The 19,115-nt window shown below is 34.6% G+C and overlaps 1 protein-coding gene across 1 annotated transcript; it reads right to left on the bottom strand.

Annotated features, from left to right (window-relative positions):
- Positions 1–1,629: 1,629 nt before the first annotated feature.
- LOC135584931 (ubiquitin carboxyl-terminal hydrolase 9-like) lies at positions 1,630–16,730 on the bottom strand. Its single transcript, XM_065176718.1, has 13 exons — positions 16,316–16,730; positions 14,108–14,332; positions 12,793–12,937; positions 8,895–8,954; positions 8,703–8,798; positions 7,714–8,112; positions 7,446–7,586; positions 5,708–5,878; positions 4,232–4,489; positions 3,995–4,143; positions 2,963–3,526; positions 2,603–2,879; positions 1,630–2,405 (listed from the first exon to the last, which is right to left on the bottom strand). The coding sequence occupies exons 1-13, from the start codon at positions 16,462–16,464 to the stop codon at positions 2,235–2,237; spliced, it is 2,805 nt and encodes a 934-aa protein (XP_065032790.1). The 5' UTR covers positions 16,465–16,730; the 3' UTR covers positions 1,630–2,234.
- Positions 16,731–19,115: the final 2,385 nt, after the last annotated feature.

The following is a 19,115-nucleotide window of genomic DNA, read 5'->3' as shown; positions in this document are numbered from 1 at the left end:
TAGTGCATGGAATCTTTTAATGTGCATGCTACAAAAGCATTGGGATAGTCATATAGATGAATAGCATGAATCAAACTTTAATTTCCTTGTGCACTAAACTATTTAAATTTTATTTGAAGTTGCACTTTGAGATCAATATTTTGGAACCAATCACAACTTGACACACATAGAATTGCTAAGTCAACATAGTCTCTTCTGCATGATTGGATATCCAAAATTTTCTTTCAAAGCTCATATCAAACCTCATCTTTAACTCGAGCAGCTTTTGTTTGGCGTATGCCCTGAAACTAGTTTTATATGTAATGTTTATTTATTGTGAGGAGCAAGGCTTTGAGCGATTAAATAGAAGAGCATCCAAACCCTTAACACACGTTGACCTTTAGCAAGTCAGCTAGATCAGATTGACTCGGTGACATGGATCGACGACCATTTCCAACACCAACGCACTTCAGTGTTTCTAAAATAGAAAACTTTTTCTCCATGCAAACACGCTCTTCTTCAGTTGATTGAAAGCATTATTGCACATTAATTCAACCCACATTGCTTCTGATCTGTGATGCTACCTATGTTTTCAAAAATAAAGGAGGTCATATAAGAGATAAATCTAAAATGTGAGGTTTATTTAGATAATCATGTTCACATACATATACAGTTATGAAATTTAGTTCATTTTATACCTCCTGTTTCTTGAAAATTTCGAAATATTTTACTATTCGTATTCATTGTTTATTATATATAACGTTTCTTAAAAGTACAACATTTTAACCCATAAGGCACGGTTAATGTTACAATTAACTAACAAATTTATTATTATTATTCTTAGGGTCCTCTCTACTTCAACCATCCTGAGTTTGCTGTACGGATACCTCATTCAATTGAGTTTAAATGCTTAGAATAATTTATCCATTCATCTTAACACCCTGTTTTGACTCAGCACTGATAAAATTGAACTTCATTAATTTAGTATAAGTTTCACTACATTAAAGTTTATTATACTTTAAATATCGTAATCTTCCTTTGTCGAATGGACTGCGAAGTTGATGTTCAGAACATTAGCCATTTTAATAACAAAAGAACAACAAAAGAATAATGACTGAAACTAACATTAGCCTGTTGCAATATCGACCAACGCATGTTCCTCACTTTGAGTAACAAAAGAACAACCATTAGGCATTTTAAGGTGCTAACAATTGAATATCAAAACCCATCTTGCTAACAAAAGAGCAACCATTACGCATTTAAAGGAGCTAACATTGCTGATGAATATTTCACATATCATTGCAAAATCCTCAGATGGAATCCCATTTTAGTTACTAATAGTTTGAAAAAACACATTCAAACAAACCATCATCCATTTCTGCACACTAAAAATAAAAATCTGGGACGAATCCTTGGGACAAGGCACAATAAAAAGCCACCAAAGTTGTTCCAACGGTACACACCCTGCTAATCCAAAACTGGTAGAACCATACGTGAATTACATCCAATTGAGCAGCACCACAAGTGAATTAGAGACCTCTTCATTCTTTGCATTCCAAGTCACATTATGATCCTACCATTGGCAACGAAAAGCTATTTCCAATGCATAATTAAGCAAAGGCCATAAGATCCTTGATTTTGAACTGAAAATGAAGAAAAAATGAGACACTGAACCACTTTTTCAACCTGTCATTACAATTTTACTGCAGAAAGTGCAGTTTGCAAAAGAAAACATTTGCATTACAGCTTCAAACATCTCTCTACAAAAATAAGAGAATATCACCAGGGCCAGATTGGTAGCTTTGAATGGATCATTGAGAAGCTCAAGGACATTCCAATCCTCATCTGCCAAATGTAGTGGCAACTGCTTCCGGGATAATCTATCAAATCTAATAGTAACAAATAATAAACATTATGGTGAACTTCACTTCCAACTCTAATCTAAAAGATGAAAAATTAACTCATACAACACTCAACAGCTTCATACCTCAATAATTTCTAAAACAATGTAATAAATGACCTTAGCTTCCTTGAACTATCAATTGCACTGTGAGTCCAGTCTTGGATTATGCTTGTGGGTGGGTATTCAGTGGCAGATCAAACAATTTTGAATCAATGATCACCACCAAACTTCTACGGCCATGTCAACCAACAGCATGATCAGTTAAAAGCTGCAACCCAGCTATCCTTCCACTATTTAAGGTTAAAAGAATCATGAAACAAAAATCAAATTGCTTGCCAATTCAGATTTGCTCTTAAAAATTTGAGGAATCTGGGCTGATCCCTGTTTCCCTGACATCCATCTTGGACTCAACTCCAACTCGCTGATAGAACAGGACATAGGCTGCTGATTTCTTGATTTCATTTTCGTTTACAGGGGAAACATGACTATCATCGAAATGAAACCAGCTGTCTTCTTCAAGTAGCTGTTAAAAGATGAACCCTGATTAAAAAGTAACTATAGGCAGCATTCACAATTTTAGCAGATAAAGTTTGAATTGAGATTATTATTTTCAGCATCTATGTCTTAAGAAAAAAAGATGCAACTAATTATGATGCGTTACTCTGAAGCTAACTCAGAATTCAATCATGCTAATGAAAGAAAAATGGGAAAGGACCTTACCTTTGCAAAAGCAGAGTAGTGACCCCCACCTAAGCCACCATAGTGGTTGCTTATTGCATAGAGTTCATAAACAAGAGAACTTGAAGCACTTTCCCTGTGCCCAACATATTTGCTTAAATCAAGGTTATGCACAGGGAAGTTCACAAATGTGTCAAGTTTGTTTTTCATAAATCGGCTGTAAGAAAATCGTTTCAAGTGAACAACCAAAATATCTGGCAACCTCCATAAGTCAAGCTTCTTAGTTGCCTGCCTGTGTTCCTTGCACCTAGGGCAGTACCTAACACAAAAAAGGGAAAAATATTATAATTATCCAGAAAACATCAAATAACTTAAAAATCCTAATGCAGAAAGAGAACCAACCACATATCATCAGGCCCTAGAGGTTCTTCTTTTATAAATGCTTCCAAGCATGAATATAAAGTGATTGCCTCCTGCCGAGTTTTCTTTGACATGAAACCAGACTTGAACACTTCAGGAAGATCCTCAAGGAAACTGAAGTCATAAATTTCATGCTCTCTGTCTGACCAGTTCATCACCACCTTTAGACGAGATACAGGAACAGTATAATCAACATCAACCGTACTTCTACTGATGACCTTCCCATCTGCCAAGGCAAGCTGAATGTCAGGAATACTGTTATGGACCTCTTCTAATTCCATGTCTGATGTTGACAAAGTCTCTTCTGAGCACTGAATACCATTATCCGAGAGTACAATAGAATCCAGGCTTGGCCCAGAGCCACTGTCTCTGCTACTCTTGTCCCCATGTGACCATGTAAGTGCATTTGCTCGCAGCAATGGAGCAAGCACAGAAAGAACAGCAGCATGGATATCTGCTCCAGTTCTGGAATCCACTGACAAGGTTGTAACTAGTGGCGTTCCAAGAAGCTTCAGATGGGCACTATATCGTGGTTCTGATAAAAATCTGGAGAAAGAACGTGCTGGATTGAGTATTTCAAGTTACTTTAAAAAAATTCCAACAAACTCTTCACTTTTGGGAAGTAAAATAATCAGGTAAGATAGTGCCCTTTTTTTTTGTTAAGAAATTTCAAGCATAAAATGACATTTTATCATGATGTAAAGTTTAATTAAAAAATGATGTAAAATTTTAATCAAATAATAAAGCCAAATCATTATTACATAGCACTAACCAGTAACCACGGAAATCAACAAGAATACAAATTATTCAATATATGGCTCAGCATCATCAATATTCATATTTTTTAACTTTTCAGTGACAAATAATTCAGATAATGATTCTATTTCATTAGTTATAAATAAAAGTGCAGCACCTTAGATTACCAAAACCATGAAAAGTAATAGTAAGCAAGCAGGGGCACGATGTAAGATAACATATGCAGATACATGCACATGAGGGAGTACAAAATCTTACCCTTCTGCTCTCCTATGCAATATCTCTAGTCTCAATAATTTCTCATGGTGTATAGGAAGTCTGTAAGCCACAATATGCTCTTCATCTTTTATGTTAGATAATGATTCAAAAGAATTCTCTAGGTAGCGGTATATACGGTTGCCATAAACCTGGAAATTGGCAAGATATGCATAATAATGTTGATTATATCCGACACTTAAAATAAATAGAGAAAAATAACCAAGGACAGCATCTTACCTCTGCCAGTACCAAGGCCTCAGTGTGCTTTAGGCATGAAGCAGTACTCAGTGCTTGAATTAGATCTTTGCAACAACCATTTTTTGGCACTGTCACAGTGAAAGGCATGGGAAGAGAGCTGCCATCACCACTAAACACAGTCACAGTGATCGTCCGGGTGGCAGTTGAAGGAAGTGGCAGCGACAAGTACATAAAAGGATCAAATGTCACAGAAACTTTGCTGCAGACAGGACATACCAATGTTGACTTATATTGGCCCTGAATCCACCATCGACAATGACACTAATTTAGCATTTAAGAATAAAACACTAACTATATCTATTATCAGGATAAATTTTACCAGTACAAAGAAAGAACATGTTATATCAATAATGACCAAAAACATCGACAAGAAAGAGGCTATAAATTACTTTGACAGTGAAAATTAAATCACAATCAGAATATTAGCTCAAATGAAAAAAAGGAAAATTTTGTCAGGTCATTTGTACATCACAAATACCATGAAGTACAAATTGATTGGACACAGATTGTTCAGCAACTTTTAGAAACAATAGCTACAGAATTGTCTTTATAGCTGCCCAACAAAAGGTTCAAGCTACATGATCACATCAGATTATATAACACGTGAAGCAGAATAACTTCACTGTTAGAGAGCAGTTAAACTGTCATTCAAATTTTAGAATAAAAACCAACATATTTCTTAAACAAAATCCTTAAATATTTAGGTACCAAGCTTGCATACATCCACAATAATAAAATCAGTCCGAGATGTCATTTTGTCAACATTTGTCAGCAAATTCATAATATGGAAAATCATGGACCCTTAATAAGCAGAAATAACTTCTATATTCAAGTGTTGCTTCTATAAATGTCAATGTCTTTTCCAAATATTAACTGTGAAATCTCAAGTTCTAATAGTGTTCATGGTTAACATGAGAGTAAATGTCGATGGACAGGATATCAGCAAACATCAATTAGTTCAAAAGGAAAATAATGAAACTGGATTAACAAGCATGCTGCAGCTGTATCTTCAAATAATTCATGATGCCAAACTAAGATTCCCAAGGAGAAAAGTACTTGTACAAACTACAAACTGACTGTAAAACCATGCCTTTCACAATCATTTGAAGTTTCAAACAAGAGCTCATAGCATATTCATACTATTGCTATAATATCTATAAAGGAGAGGCCTATTATAAAATTTCAAAAGCTGGAAGAAAAGATTTCTGCTATAATTGTAAAATTGAGGCATAGGACTTGGAATGTCTATATGAGGATGATGAAAGGCAAAAATTGATTATGAAAGCCACTGTGTATGAAGGCAGAACAACTAGACCAAATGCCATAGCCAACAAAGAACTTCAAAAGTTATCTATGAATAGTTTAACTAGAGAATTTGAATTTATTTAAAGACAATACTCAATGCAAATTTTAACGAAAACTTGGTTTGAACAAACTGAAACTAAAATATCTCACTTGGCAAACATCAACGATAATGGAGTCATTTCGAGCCTTGTGATTTTGCCAACATTCCTCAGCAAATTCATCATCTGGACGACCATCTGCATCTTTTGCTTCTATGTAAGGCTTGCTTCTTACACGGTTTAAATCTTCATGCAGACCATCCAATAGAAAGGCAAGAAGTTCCTACAGATAAAAGATTGAGTCAAAATGGTAATGTCAAAATAACCATGATTCACCTTACCGGTCTGTACCAATGTACCGACCAACCATTGGTATGATATGTACCGAACTGAAACGAGCAATACCAACACATGGTACATGGAGGCATGTCGATGTACCACCCATACCAGTCCCCTGTCAAACCAGTACATTCCGCTGTACCGAGCGGTATGCTATGGTACGATCAACCTTGAAAATAATTATTATAAAAAAATGAACCTATAATATCTTCTGGTGATAATATTAAGACAATAACTAAAAAAAGGAATTACAATCAGTTAACAGTCATAGTCTCCAGTCTCCAATCAGAAAAATAAAAAATGTACAGGACATTTCAACAAGCAATTATAGATTCACGGATCCATTTCCGACAATAGGTTACTGAAATAAAGTCTCTCGTATTATGGACTCGGTCATGAAATAGAGTTTCTTATTATGTGTCACTGATCAAATGCAAATAAACATTGCTAGTAAGCAACTAAAAGTGAAACAGTGAAAAATAGACACATTCACATAGTGCTATATATTTCATCAAAATGTTCACAAAGTATAATTTCATTTCACAGGTTCAAATGGCAATATCAACATTTGTGCACAACAAAATCATTGGTTTCCAGGCGACTGAGGAAGTTGAACCACTATGATGCTAAAAAGGCCTAGCAGGTGTTTCTAAATAAAATTCACAAAACAATCAACATAATAACTTGGTAGACCAGAATTGAGCAACAGTTTTTGCCTACTGTCATGCATATGGTTTTTGCAAAATGTCAGTTTAGATTTGAAATAAATCACTTATCTATGCAAAGCTGATGATTCATACAAAAGCTAAGAATCATAAAATCCTTGATTAAGAACTATATGTGATTTGCATTGAATTAATGATTTACAGAAAGCAAGGTACAAGTTTCTGAAACCTAATTGCAAGAAAGAGAGAGATAGGAAAGGTGAGAAAGATGGTTGTTTTGTGCTTTTTAATGCGACCAAAGTTGGGTCCATGAACTGAGTGGTGGCCTTACTGGTTAGTTTACACCTAGTAGCCAAAGCCGAGCTGTAAGCCTAGTTCACAAGGATTACCGGGCAGTAACTGCTGCCCCAACCCTAGACCACTCATAAAGAGGTGGTCTGATCCTATCCTTCTTCTGGACCAGTAAATATGTTACATTCTGGTCCTGACAAAATTATATTCCTTGATCCAAACTACCCACCCATAATCACAATAAACTATCAAATGTTGAGTAACCTAATAATCAGTCTATCAAGCAAAATAACCGCAATTATCATGTTCTTCAGTTGAAAATGATCTATACACCCAAAAGCTGAATTTGACACTGAATAAAATTTCAGACTACATATGCAGCAACCAATAGGAAACAGAGGCACTATACAAGTTCCATGTCCCATTTCAAATTTGTTCTTGAAATACTTAATTTGATAACAAATGTGAATGAAGCTAAACATTCAAAATTTGAGGCAAAAACTCAAAATTGATATAAGAACATAGTATATTGATCATGAAGATGGTGGCACCAACCTGAGAATCATGTTGATTATATCCACTAAACTGAGGAGCAAACCGAGCAAGCTTTGCTTTAAATGCACGTGGTGCTACTGATGTCCGTCCTGATGACCATAACTTCCTTAGCAATTCTCCAAAAACAATTGCAAGTTCACCCTGTATGATCATAACAGAAATTAAAAACTATATGGCAGCAACCATTTGATATCCTCTGATAAACATTAAGAACTCCTTAATGGAAAATACACAAAAATTATCATATGCTAAACAACAAGTTACCTACTTGCATTCCCAAGGGATTTTCCTTGTTTATCTCCTCACTGTAATCTTGAAGAAAATAATCAACAAGGGGAGGTGTATGCACTAAACACTGTAAGGCACTGTTCATAAAACAAGTATTGCCCAGGTTATGCAATCCTGTCAGTCCTTGACCATCAACCTTTATTCCATTATTCAAAACATCATCCCTATCTTCTGTGTCCCTCTGTGAAGAACTAAAATTGCCCCCTTCTAGAAAATTGGAGCGAAATCCAGTTGAATAACTGTTAGATAACATAGGACCTCCAGCAATTGTCACAGAAGACCTTGAAGGTTCTAAAGGAACCAAAGCCAATTCATTTCCAGCTGAACTCATACTGACATTGGAAGGCCAAAGCTTATCATCTTGGACCTCCAAAAGAACCTGTGTGAATATAGGAATTAACAAAATGACTAACTGATTCAAATTTGAAGACAACTGGATGGTGCAGAAAAATGTCTGTGCTGTCTAAATTTAGTGTCAATAAAATAGCAATGGGAAGCATAAAAATTACAGCTGATTTCAGTTTTCTTAAATTAATTTAGGTGGCAACTTCTTTTCATATTAATAATAACATAGAAACCAGAGTTTGCCTCAAGAAATATAGAATAAGGATTTCCATAATTATTTCACAAATGATCATATTATTGATTTGTAAACAATTAGCTTATGAAATATGAAGTCAGAACATTATAGTGAACTAAAGACCAGAACTTTGTAAAGTACTAAAAGATAGACAATTTAGCATGCACTATCAAACGTCCATACAACACAATTTTACAGGTTATATAGGATTGAAGGTTAAGAACATGTGCCATAATGTCCTCACTATTTGAAGTCAGCACTACATGGATCTTTACCTGCCATTAAATTCTGCATAAAGCATATAAAAAATGATACCTATACTCATCCATATATGGAACAAATCCATTAGCTAGCCATGATCTAGAAAGTAATAAATACATCATCCTTACCTCCTGGTCCATAAGCAACTGAGCTTCCTCAAGAGTTTGATCAAAGTTGTTCAAAAACTGATGCTTAGTTTTGTTGTAATAATCCCAGATTGAAACCTTAAATGAGGAAAGAGAAAAGAAAGAAACTTGAGATATAAGTAAATAGATATTATTGATGAAGAAATTTTGTGATTCCAGAGTCAGAGGGCATACCTTCTCCTTCTCTAGTTCAAAAAGCATGCAAACCATGTTGTAAAGCTCACGCACTGATGCCTGACATAATAAGCAATTGCAAGTCAGCATCCTGAAAATATATTTGTGGTCCCAATAAAGTATAAATCTATAAGAAAGAAGATTATGAGTTGTTTATCTCCAATACAATGTCATTTATATTCTTACCATTGAGGCCAAATAAAGTTCTAGTTCCACTGACTTTCTAAAACAACCCACAGCAATGAACTGAAGACAGTTTACTTAATTGGAAAAATTCATGCCAGGAACTGTACAGGCACACATATGGACAAAAGCCTAAATGCAGACATTTGGTGCCTAAAAAGGTCTATATACAGGCATCTGATTGTGCCTTACAATAGGAAGTACAGCCTGCACACAGAATGAGGCGCAAATCCTCTGCGTCAAGATTTACACTACTTATGTTCTCTTATTAAAGGGAAAAAAAAATAAGTATATCTTATCCTCTTGTTCTGCAGCTAAAGTGGCGTGGTATCTAGCACAGTTTCTAAACAGCCTATAGCATGAGGCATGCCTAGACCACTAAATATGATACACGCATATGTATTTTATCCAAAATCAATTCGAAGGAAGTATATAACATAGCTCTAATATGTAGAATAGCATAATACGTTATACTTTTTATGCACCTGACATGGAAGTGTGTTAGTTGTCCGAAGAAATATAGAAAAGGACCTAAAAAGATCTTAATAGAAATTATAAATAAATATCTAAGTATTCTAAACTTAACCAAGCATATGATTTTTTACAGACCTCAATGACAACAAAAGATTCATGTAACCGACCCCAAATAATTGGGACTTATGGTTTTGTTGTTGTTGTTGCAATCAAAACAAATGGTATTTATAATTCTTTCCTTGACAAATCACCTTCTACATATCAACCCCTATAGAACTTTTGGGACTTAACCAAGCATATGATTTTTTACAGATCTCAATGACAACAAAAGATTCATGTAACCGACCCCAAATAATTGGGACTTATGGTTTTGTTGTTGTTGTTGCAATCAAAACAAATGGTATTTATAATTCTTTCCTTGACAAATCACCTTCTACATATCAACCCCTATAGAACTTTTGCAAATCAAGAATTGGTTTGCTTTAGTTTAAGTTTTAGTCAAATCAAGAAAGCCTCGGTTTAGATGATTTTTTTGTCATTTCAGTAAATTTAAAAGATTTTACATATAACATAAAATTATAAATAACCAAGTATAAATTGCCAACAATGAAAATTTTAATGTTTAAAAATAAACAGATAAGAACATTTATTGCAAAGGGACAATCAAAAAGTCAAGTATGACTGAGACTAAATAAAATGCATTATATTATAAATAAAGCAATAATAACCATGTTTTAAAGCAAGGTTCGCAATACCGTACCGTACCAGAGTTTCGACCAGGGCTCGGTACCGGTACGGTACGGTATACCGCTCGGTACACCCAGGTGTACCGAGCGGTATATTCAGGCGTGCCGAGCACTGTAGCATTGCTACAGTACGGACCGGTAACAAGCGGTCCGCGTACCAAAAGCCTATCGGACCGGTACGGCAAAACCATGTTTTAGAGTATAACAGCCAATTTTACAGCTTAGTGACAGTTTATAATGATCACCACCACTTAAAAATACTATTAAGAATCTACCTCAGTGCTGCTTCCATATATTGTAAAAGCTACATTCAACCATAAGAAAATCCTTCCATAATCCAAAATGAAGAAATTCATAAGAGTAAAGATACTAGCATAAGTATAACATACAAGAGACTTGTTCCAACAAGTTTCTCTGCAAATTTGAACTCTAATTTCTAACTAACTCCTACTTTGACAAATATTTCAGCACCACGCAAAAGAGGTTGGCTTCAAGCTTTCCTACCACTCTTTTTATTCTTCTAATTCCCTCTGACCAGAACCAGCAGGCCGCTGACCCACCTCAACCCTGCCCCAGAACACCCCATCTCCTTAGGGTTCACAAACATCTTTGGCTGGGTAGCTTGACTGCAAGTTTCCAACCATCAGCGAAGGACGAAGAAGATGAGAATTACAGGTTACTATTTCTCCTGACCACTCTTTTCAAGTGGTTCCTGTTTCTTTCTACTTCCAAATCGACAGGTTGGTGTTTCTCTTTCAACTATCCTTTTAAACTGCTTCCTGTTTCTTTCTACTTCCAAACCTGTATCAGCTTGTATCGCCTGGTGAATTGCAGTATGGCAGTACATACTAATCCAACCAGCTATCAGTATAAGTTCAGGTACATTGAAAACCTAAAGAACCAATTTAGGATATATAAATTGTGCCCTGACAGGATCTTCATTGATAATGAAGATTGCATGTACAGAACTACTAAGGAAATTGATAGGAATATATGATTTAGCCTATTGTTGATGGCTTGAGCTTAGGCAGTTTGGATATTAAGACACATGGACACAACTATTATGTTCTTCCTTAGCCCCTTTAAATATCTTGTCTTTAAACAGAAAGAATACGTTCCAAGTATTAAACTGCCATAACCATTAAGAAAAGGAAAAACAATATCACTTGTGTATCAAATTTAACCAATGAATAACATGGCAACAAAAAATAGTAAATTTATGCAAAAAGACTAAAAAGTCCATAAAGAGATTTTGAAAAAAAGAATTAATTTTTTTGAATAGTAAAAGAAAATTTTCATGTTGTAGTATAATAAAGTTAATAGCTTTTCTTATGCACATGTCATGTCTATAAAATTTAGCTAGTATCCCCGAAATTGAAGTTTCAGAGAATTAGAAAGCAAATATTAATCAACATAAAGAACAAAGACCAATATGAAACAGCTGGATTCAACCCCGATTGTGACTTGATCTTTGAGCAAGCTAGCCACTCATTTCACAAAGGAAGCTATCAAGACCAATTCATCAAAAGTATAGCTTAAACAGCATAAAGAAAGACCTGTGAATTAGCTAATTCATCTAGGACTAATTTCAAGAGACAATACCAGCTAATAAACATGTCCCCAATTCAAGATAGGAGAGATCAATTGAAGATGAGTTTTTGGGGAACCATTATCAAAAGAGGGACAGTCCTAACCAATACAGGAGGTCGGCTGATTTTCAGCTCTTTATGGACGATAGCAACATTGGGAACCTTCCAAAACATTGTAGCAAAGCTGATGATTGCAAGTCTTTAAAAGAAATCAGAGTTAATTTTATAAAATTTGATGAACTACTTATTTTAATTTAGAATCCCCATTAAATACGAAGCTTAGAACACGCATCTTCCTACAAATAGAGATGCTTGCAAGCTCTTAAAGCTCTTGTTTGGATATATATGTTTTCTTGCAATAAAGTTAGCCTAGCTATTAGTTTCTGCTAGATAGAGAAGGACTGAGCTTTTGGTTTTCCATGTAATGAAACAGTTATACATCTGCCTTTAGCCAACACCAGCATTATCACATCCCATTAGCAGCGTTATCACATCAACAGCCAAACGGTAGCAAAAGCAAATCATTTGATAGAAAAGGTAAACAAGGGACTAGCACATTAACTAACAAGAAAAACAGTGAGTACACAAGTTACATAATTAAATGTCTAACAAAGATCTATGCAGATATGAACAAGTAAAATGAAAATATTATCATAAAAGCAGCCATCTAATAGTCTAATAAGGAGACAGCTCTTCAGAAACATATTCTACAGTAATCCAAACATAAACACTTGCACCTTTATTGCAGAATTTCCCATCCACAAAGACATCTTAGAGAAGACAACATTCAAAGAAAAAAAGTTCTCAAACACGGTGAGTTAACAATAAGATATAAAAAAACATAATAATGCAATGATTAACCTAAAGTAAAAAAAGTAGGAGATACTGCTCCGGAATAGGAAATACCATTCTGCTAATCTTTAAAGTTCTCTGGGACTTGTCTCTTCCATCAACTAATTGCAAACAAAGAGGATAAACTTCTACATTGAACTTCTTGGTAATAAAACCCTCAGAAATTACTTTTCTAGGTAGTTCTGGTCCCCCTCGGTACCTGTTAAATAAAGTCCAAGCACCATTTACAAATAGTAAACCAAAGAAGAATACTAAACAGAAAAAAATGTATATTCAATAACCATTATAGCATGAAACAAAACACTACCAAATGGAAGGTTATAGTTGATCTTCGTAAAATAAGAAAGTCTGGCGGCAATCAATGAATATCGTAGAATTGACATTAGACAGGTTATAGCATGACTCCTAGTACTACAAATTATATGTCGTGGACTGCCTCAGTTCCACGCCGTGAGGCCACAAAAGATAGATTCATGCCTCCAAGTATATCAATATTTCAGGCATATCATAGACAACTCCACTACCATGGTGCACAGCAATGCTTCCTCCAAAGAACACTTATATGCCATGCTGAAGCCACAGTTAACTGTTGGTAATATCAACTGACATTCATCATCAAATTTTTTTGAGATTCAAGGGGACTTTGGCTCTAAAGTATGACTGCTCCATTGCGATGAATTGAGCATTTTCGAGACAAATTATGTAAACAGTCTTTTGACATGGGGTTTTAGGCATGTACATCTAACCCTCTCCAGAAACACACAATAGCAGGAACCTCATGTTCTTTTTCCTTGTGGAAATGTGGCAACACATTTGACCTCCCAGTACAGCCAGCTCTTCATATGACAATTTAAGGACTACTGGATTAACCCAAAAGGCCAAAACTTCATAAACCACTTGTACATCTCAATGTGATAAGTGGTAACCTTTTCCTTGATCCAACCAAAGTCTCCCAACACCTACCATGTACATATGTGTATGCTCTTTGAATTTATCAAGCTACACTAATATGTTGTTAACCTTAAACTCCGAAAACAAACACCAACAAACAATTTTAAACATCTAATGATAACCTAAAGATAAACATCTAAACTACACTAACTTTGGCTTGCTGACTATACTTTGAAGATAATATTAATCTTTTACTTAAAGACTCTGGTAATGAACAACAAGCTTAATTATTCAGGGACATTTAAGAAGAAATATGTCATGGCCAATGCACAAGGCTCTCGTCAATGCTGGATCTAAAAAGGATCAACTTACACAATCAAATGATTTTTTATGATGGTTTTCCAAGAAAATAAAAGTTTCCCAGATGACAGTAGACAAAACAGATTCAACGAAAATGAAAAGAAACAACCAAATATACCATTCTAGAAGCTTCTTCCAAGCATCTTGCGGCACCAAACTGTAGTCTTCTCCTTCCTGCAAAGATCTTTTAAGATCCAAATCATTACCTTCCACAACTGATTCATTCAATAAAAGATTAGAATTATCAATCTCTCCGGGCCTACGAGGGATGCAAAAAATGCCCTCATTGGAATTGTCATCAGACTTGTCTAAATCCACATATTCTTGCCATTCCATCCACCATCTGCAAAAGCAAAAAACCCATATGTTGGTTCATCCTTAAAAACAATTGTTATAGTGACTCATAACTTCAAACAAGAATGTAAAAGAAACATAATTAACAGTAGCATTCATCTTAAAGAAACATATATGACAAGATACATCCAATTCAATTGCAAGATATCAAAATAGTTTATAAGAAGCAATAAGTATAAGACTCATTTAAAAATACATGGTGCATTAATTACATAAACATCACCTAACAAGTACAATTACTAAAGTGATGTACGTTTTTATCAAGCAAAATTTGGAGCAAGATCGCTACAAGTATCTTACATGCTTGTTAAGAAACATAATACCAAATAAACCCAAACTATTCAACATGGCCAACAGATTCACTACACTATAGTCCCATTAATAATGACTGTTATCACCATGAACCTTTTCAAGCACATTAATGCACCATCGCACCAAATCTGAAACTCAAAGGAACTTTTGGAAAGTTCCATCTTTTTGACATTAGCCTGGGAATTTTTTTCCTTGATTATTACTGTTCAAGTAACCATGATAGTTCCAAGGTGTCTCCAAGGCATGTAGAGCTGAAAGTTGAAATCGAGCATCCAGTGAAAAATCTAGCTCTTAATTTATCTTTTGGAAAATTGAAGCTTTAGGTGCTAGTTCTCTTTCACAAATCGAAGAAAGGCTACCCCTCACATTTCTTCCAACAAAGAAGTGCATCAATGGTATAAGATATGACTTCATGATGGCAGTAAAGTAGCTCCAGGGCAAATACTTCTATTGAAGTAGTTGTGCCCCAACAAGAGACACAAAGCTCTCCGCAATAGAAATTTGTGTGTGTCACAAACAAATAAAATCCTTCCATCCCCTTTCTTGTTGTGCCTCTGCCTATTATTTCTTTGGGAGGGTGCCTTTGCACCACAATAAGGTTACTAATACATGATTCGAATATGAAAATAGCCTCTTTGGTGGCAAGAATAAGGTTGCTTGTATTGACCCTTCTGAAGCATTGCATTGGCAGAAGCCTCATGCATCAGCCCCCCACCCCTCTGTAAGACAACTAGTCAGATGGAATCTCTCTGCAACTAACAAGATGCGGTCTTGTATTCTGATACATGGCATGACAAAAGAAAAAACTCTAATATCTTTGTTTCTCAAAAACCCCAGCCACTCACTACCCACCTATTAGTTTCTACATTTTCAATGGGACAAATTCTTGTTTTTGTTTGTATTCAATCGATGCAAGTATTTGATCCTAATTGTTTTATATACTTCTTAATAAAACTCAAGATCATCCTTAGTTTATTAACACTCACATAGTAAAGAGAAACTTTTTTGGATAAGTATATAATGAAATGAAAATAAATATGTATATAATTTTGCCTTTTTTTTCATCTTACATCCGATTGTTATTACGTTAATGAAAATAGAACGAGTCATAAAGGGGAAGATGCCACATACCTAATTCCCTGTATCTACTATTCTTCTCGTGTACCTACTCCTATGTTTTCATCAGACAAAATAAAACCATTGGATATGTTTGCAAATCTTTTCACCAGCTAAAAGTGCCATGATAATGCATGATCACATATAATCAATTGTCAAGCCTTTGACATGCAATTGGCAACTTTCTGATATTTTTTCAGAATCTATCATAAAATTTACATTCAGTAATCACCAAATGATCTCGCAATTATGGATGTTATATAAAGCAGTCGGCACCTGTACGGGAAAATACAACACCAGCACAACTCATCTGACAAGTGAATCAAAGATCATAGTTATAAGATGCAAAATCAAGATAAAAATGTACACCCTTATACCAAAAGACCCATAAACCTGCTTCGCCAGGCGGGTAAAGAAGACATCATATGCCGCCAGCCGTGGCCAATTCAATCAAATAACATCGAGCGTATCAATGCTAAAAATGGGATCCTACAAACACAAGAGGAGGAGGAGAAGAAGAAAGCAAAGGAACTTGATTGGTTACCTATGCGAGACAAGGTAGTAGAGATCGCCTTCCTTGATACTGGCTTCGGAGGATCTGATCAGTTCCATTATGATATCTTTCTCTTCCGCGGGAGCGCGAGGCAAGCAGCTATCCGACGGAAAGAAACCCTCCGAATTAGGAATCGTCATGTTGAATACCACAATACAGAAACGACCACCGCAGTCGGAGCCGACGAGACGTTCGCGAAGGAGACGTCAGGGCGAATCAAAGACCAGCGGCAGCAAGGTATCGAAAAGGGCGACGTACGAAACCCTAGATCACAGGCAATCGAGAAAAGAAAGAGGGAGGTGGAGGTTGTTCGCGAAGATTTAAGAAGAAAATAGGGGAGAGGACGAGAAGCGATGCGAAATCCGCCTCCGACCCGTCTCCTATTTATTCAACGATCGATCCGCGGGTGGATGTGAAGAAACAAATCCGTAATCAAAGCAGTCGCCGAAATGGCTTTGGTCTGTTTTAGTCAATAATAATGACACGGAATGCTCTTCCTGCCGTCGACTTCTACTCTTCGTCGTACCTGCCTTGTGATTGGAGGAATCAATGTCCACATCAGCTTCCCATGGAGAAAGCGGGTTTTGTGAAGCGGTACGACGCGAAGCGGTGCAGTGAGTGGAAGTATAAAGTATTTCGGTCATTTCGGATACGAAAATACTTTTAAAAAAAGAAAATAAATTAAAATTTGTTTTTCTTTTCCCTTTTTAAAAAGGCAAGAAAAACGTGGCGCCATGTGACCGCGTACGGTTAATTTTTGCGGACATTATTAGACCAAATGGGCTCATGGAGTTTTCTTTTATACCAAGCAATCACCGCTAATTCTCATTTAAATATAATCATAAATTATTATGCATTACATTTATTTAATAATGACTGTTAATAAATTTAAACTGAGTTAGCTTCTTCTTCTGAATTGGTAAAACCACTTATTATATATACCTCGCTATTAAATCTCATAACACATGTTTTTACTAATCATCTTTTAAATTTAATATACATCATTTGATGATGTAATAAAAAAAATTTCTAATTTTTATAAAATTATCTTTCAAATTTAATTATATTCATTGAATTATTGATTCACAATTAGAGTAATTTGTATTTAATTGTTAACTACAACAAAAATAAAAGCTATTTCCCATTGCTATTGATACACAGTTAGTTGTTTGGACAAATTCTATAAAAAAAATCCTATTTTTTGACTTTTCTTGAAAAGTGTCTCTTATTTTAAAATTTTACTAACAACATATTTTTTTCCTAATACATGGAATACTCCTAGCAACTTAATCTATTTTTTCCTAATTTTTCTATGGATCGATGCATAGGATAAATCGATACGGTTTTTTTATATAGTATTTTGAATAATAACAAAAAAAAATATAATCTATAAAAAATAATAAATACAATATTTTTATAAAATTTGTAAAAAATTTGGTATTGTGTTACAATGTTTTCTTAGTATTGTTAAAAAAATATAAAATAATGTAAAAAACACTGTATTGGGGACAGGTTCACCCTATAAATCAGTTTATAATAAAAGAAAGAAAAATGGATAGTTGATTGTTTGTCAAGTGAATGGTATTTTAGGTATTAGGTAAAAAAAAAGGGGGTGCATTGTTGGGGAATTATGAAAATAGGAGATATTTCCAAAGAAAAAGAAAAAGAAATTCTTTTTTCTTTATTTTTTTGTGTTAATAGCATCTGAAAGCAAGTTGGCATTTGAACACAATATTCGATAAGACAATGTGCAATAAGTCGTTTGAATATATCTGATAACATAATGATGTGATTTATGCTAAAGTTAGCATGATTTCGAATGATTTTAAGTGATGAACGAAATCATTGTACAATTCTCTTAAAATCAATTGGTAAAAGAAACAGCCATTAAATATGGTTTAGCAAACTTAATTAGGTACATTCAAACGTAAAGTGCAAAGCATTATAACGCAAGCAAAATACAACCTTATTAGGTAAAGTAGCAAATAAAGCAATAGGAATTACTTGTAGAAACGGACATGCGAGGAGGCAGTATATTCCTTTTTTTTATGTAATCTATTTGAGATGAAAATTAAACCATAGTCAATTCGCATCGACAGATTTTTCTTACTATAAAATAATTTTAAAAAAATTTAACAATAACAATTTCAATAAGGACCCACATGACATTCATTGGATTTGTCTGACTTATAATAAGGGTGGTATCTAGTCTATGTTAGTGTAACAGAATTAGAGACACTAAATGATGTGTCATCAAATTGTCCACATATTAGAAACATCGTCGGCCCTTATTATATTTGAATATGCAAGGATTGGGACACAATCTATTTTTTAAAGGATAATCAGTATAACAAGCACTATTATTTTAGCTTTGAATTTATTAAAAATTATGAGATATTTCATTGTTAGATTCGATTACATGATGGTTGAAAGATGCTTGATGGTCAGACTTAATCACATCATAATAAGATGATGTTTTACACTCAAATTCGATCATTTTATGAATGGGAAATATTTCACAATTAAATTCGATTATGTCATAGAGAGCTACATGATCAATTTACTTGTGTCATAGTATATGATTAGCTTGGTCACTTGATAGTCATGTCATAGTGTATGGTTAACTTGATTGTGTTATAATCGGAGGATATTTTATATTTAGATTCAACTATATCATAATTGAAGAATATTTCATGGTGAGATCTGATTGCATCATGCTCAAAAAATACTTTATAGTCGAATACAGTTAAAACATGGTTGGAGAATGCTTTATACTTAAAGAATATTTCAT

Source organism: Musa acuminata, chromosome BXJ1-4, assembly GCF_036884655.1.
Source record: "Musa acuminata AAA Group cultivar baxijiao chromosome BXJ1-4, Cavendish_Baxijiao_AAA, whole genome shotgun sequence".
NCBI classification, from domain to species: domain Eukaryota; kingdom Viridiplantae; phylum Streptophyta; class Magnoliopsida; order Zingiberales; family Musaceae; genus Musa; species Musa acuminata.
The sequence above is the reverse complement of the archived record's forward strand: the minus strand, read 5'-3'. Positions and strand labels throughout refer to the sequence as shown.

Excerpts from the sequence above, each read along its gene's own strand:
- LOC135584931 (XM_065176718.1), bottom strand. The coding sequence starts at position 16,464 with ATGACGATTCCTAATTCGGAGGGTTTCTTTCCGTCGGATAGCTGCTTG. Across the intron at positions 3,527-3,994 it reads TTGCATAGGAGAGCAGAAGG|ATTTTTATCAGAACCACGAT; the intron begins GTAAGATTTTGT and ends TTCTTTCTCCAG. Across the intron at positions 2,880-2,962 it reads CTAGGGCCTGATGATATGTG|GTACTGCCCTAGGTGCAAGG; the intron begins GTTGGTTCTCTT and ends TTTTTGTGTTAG.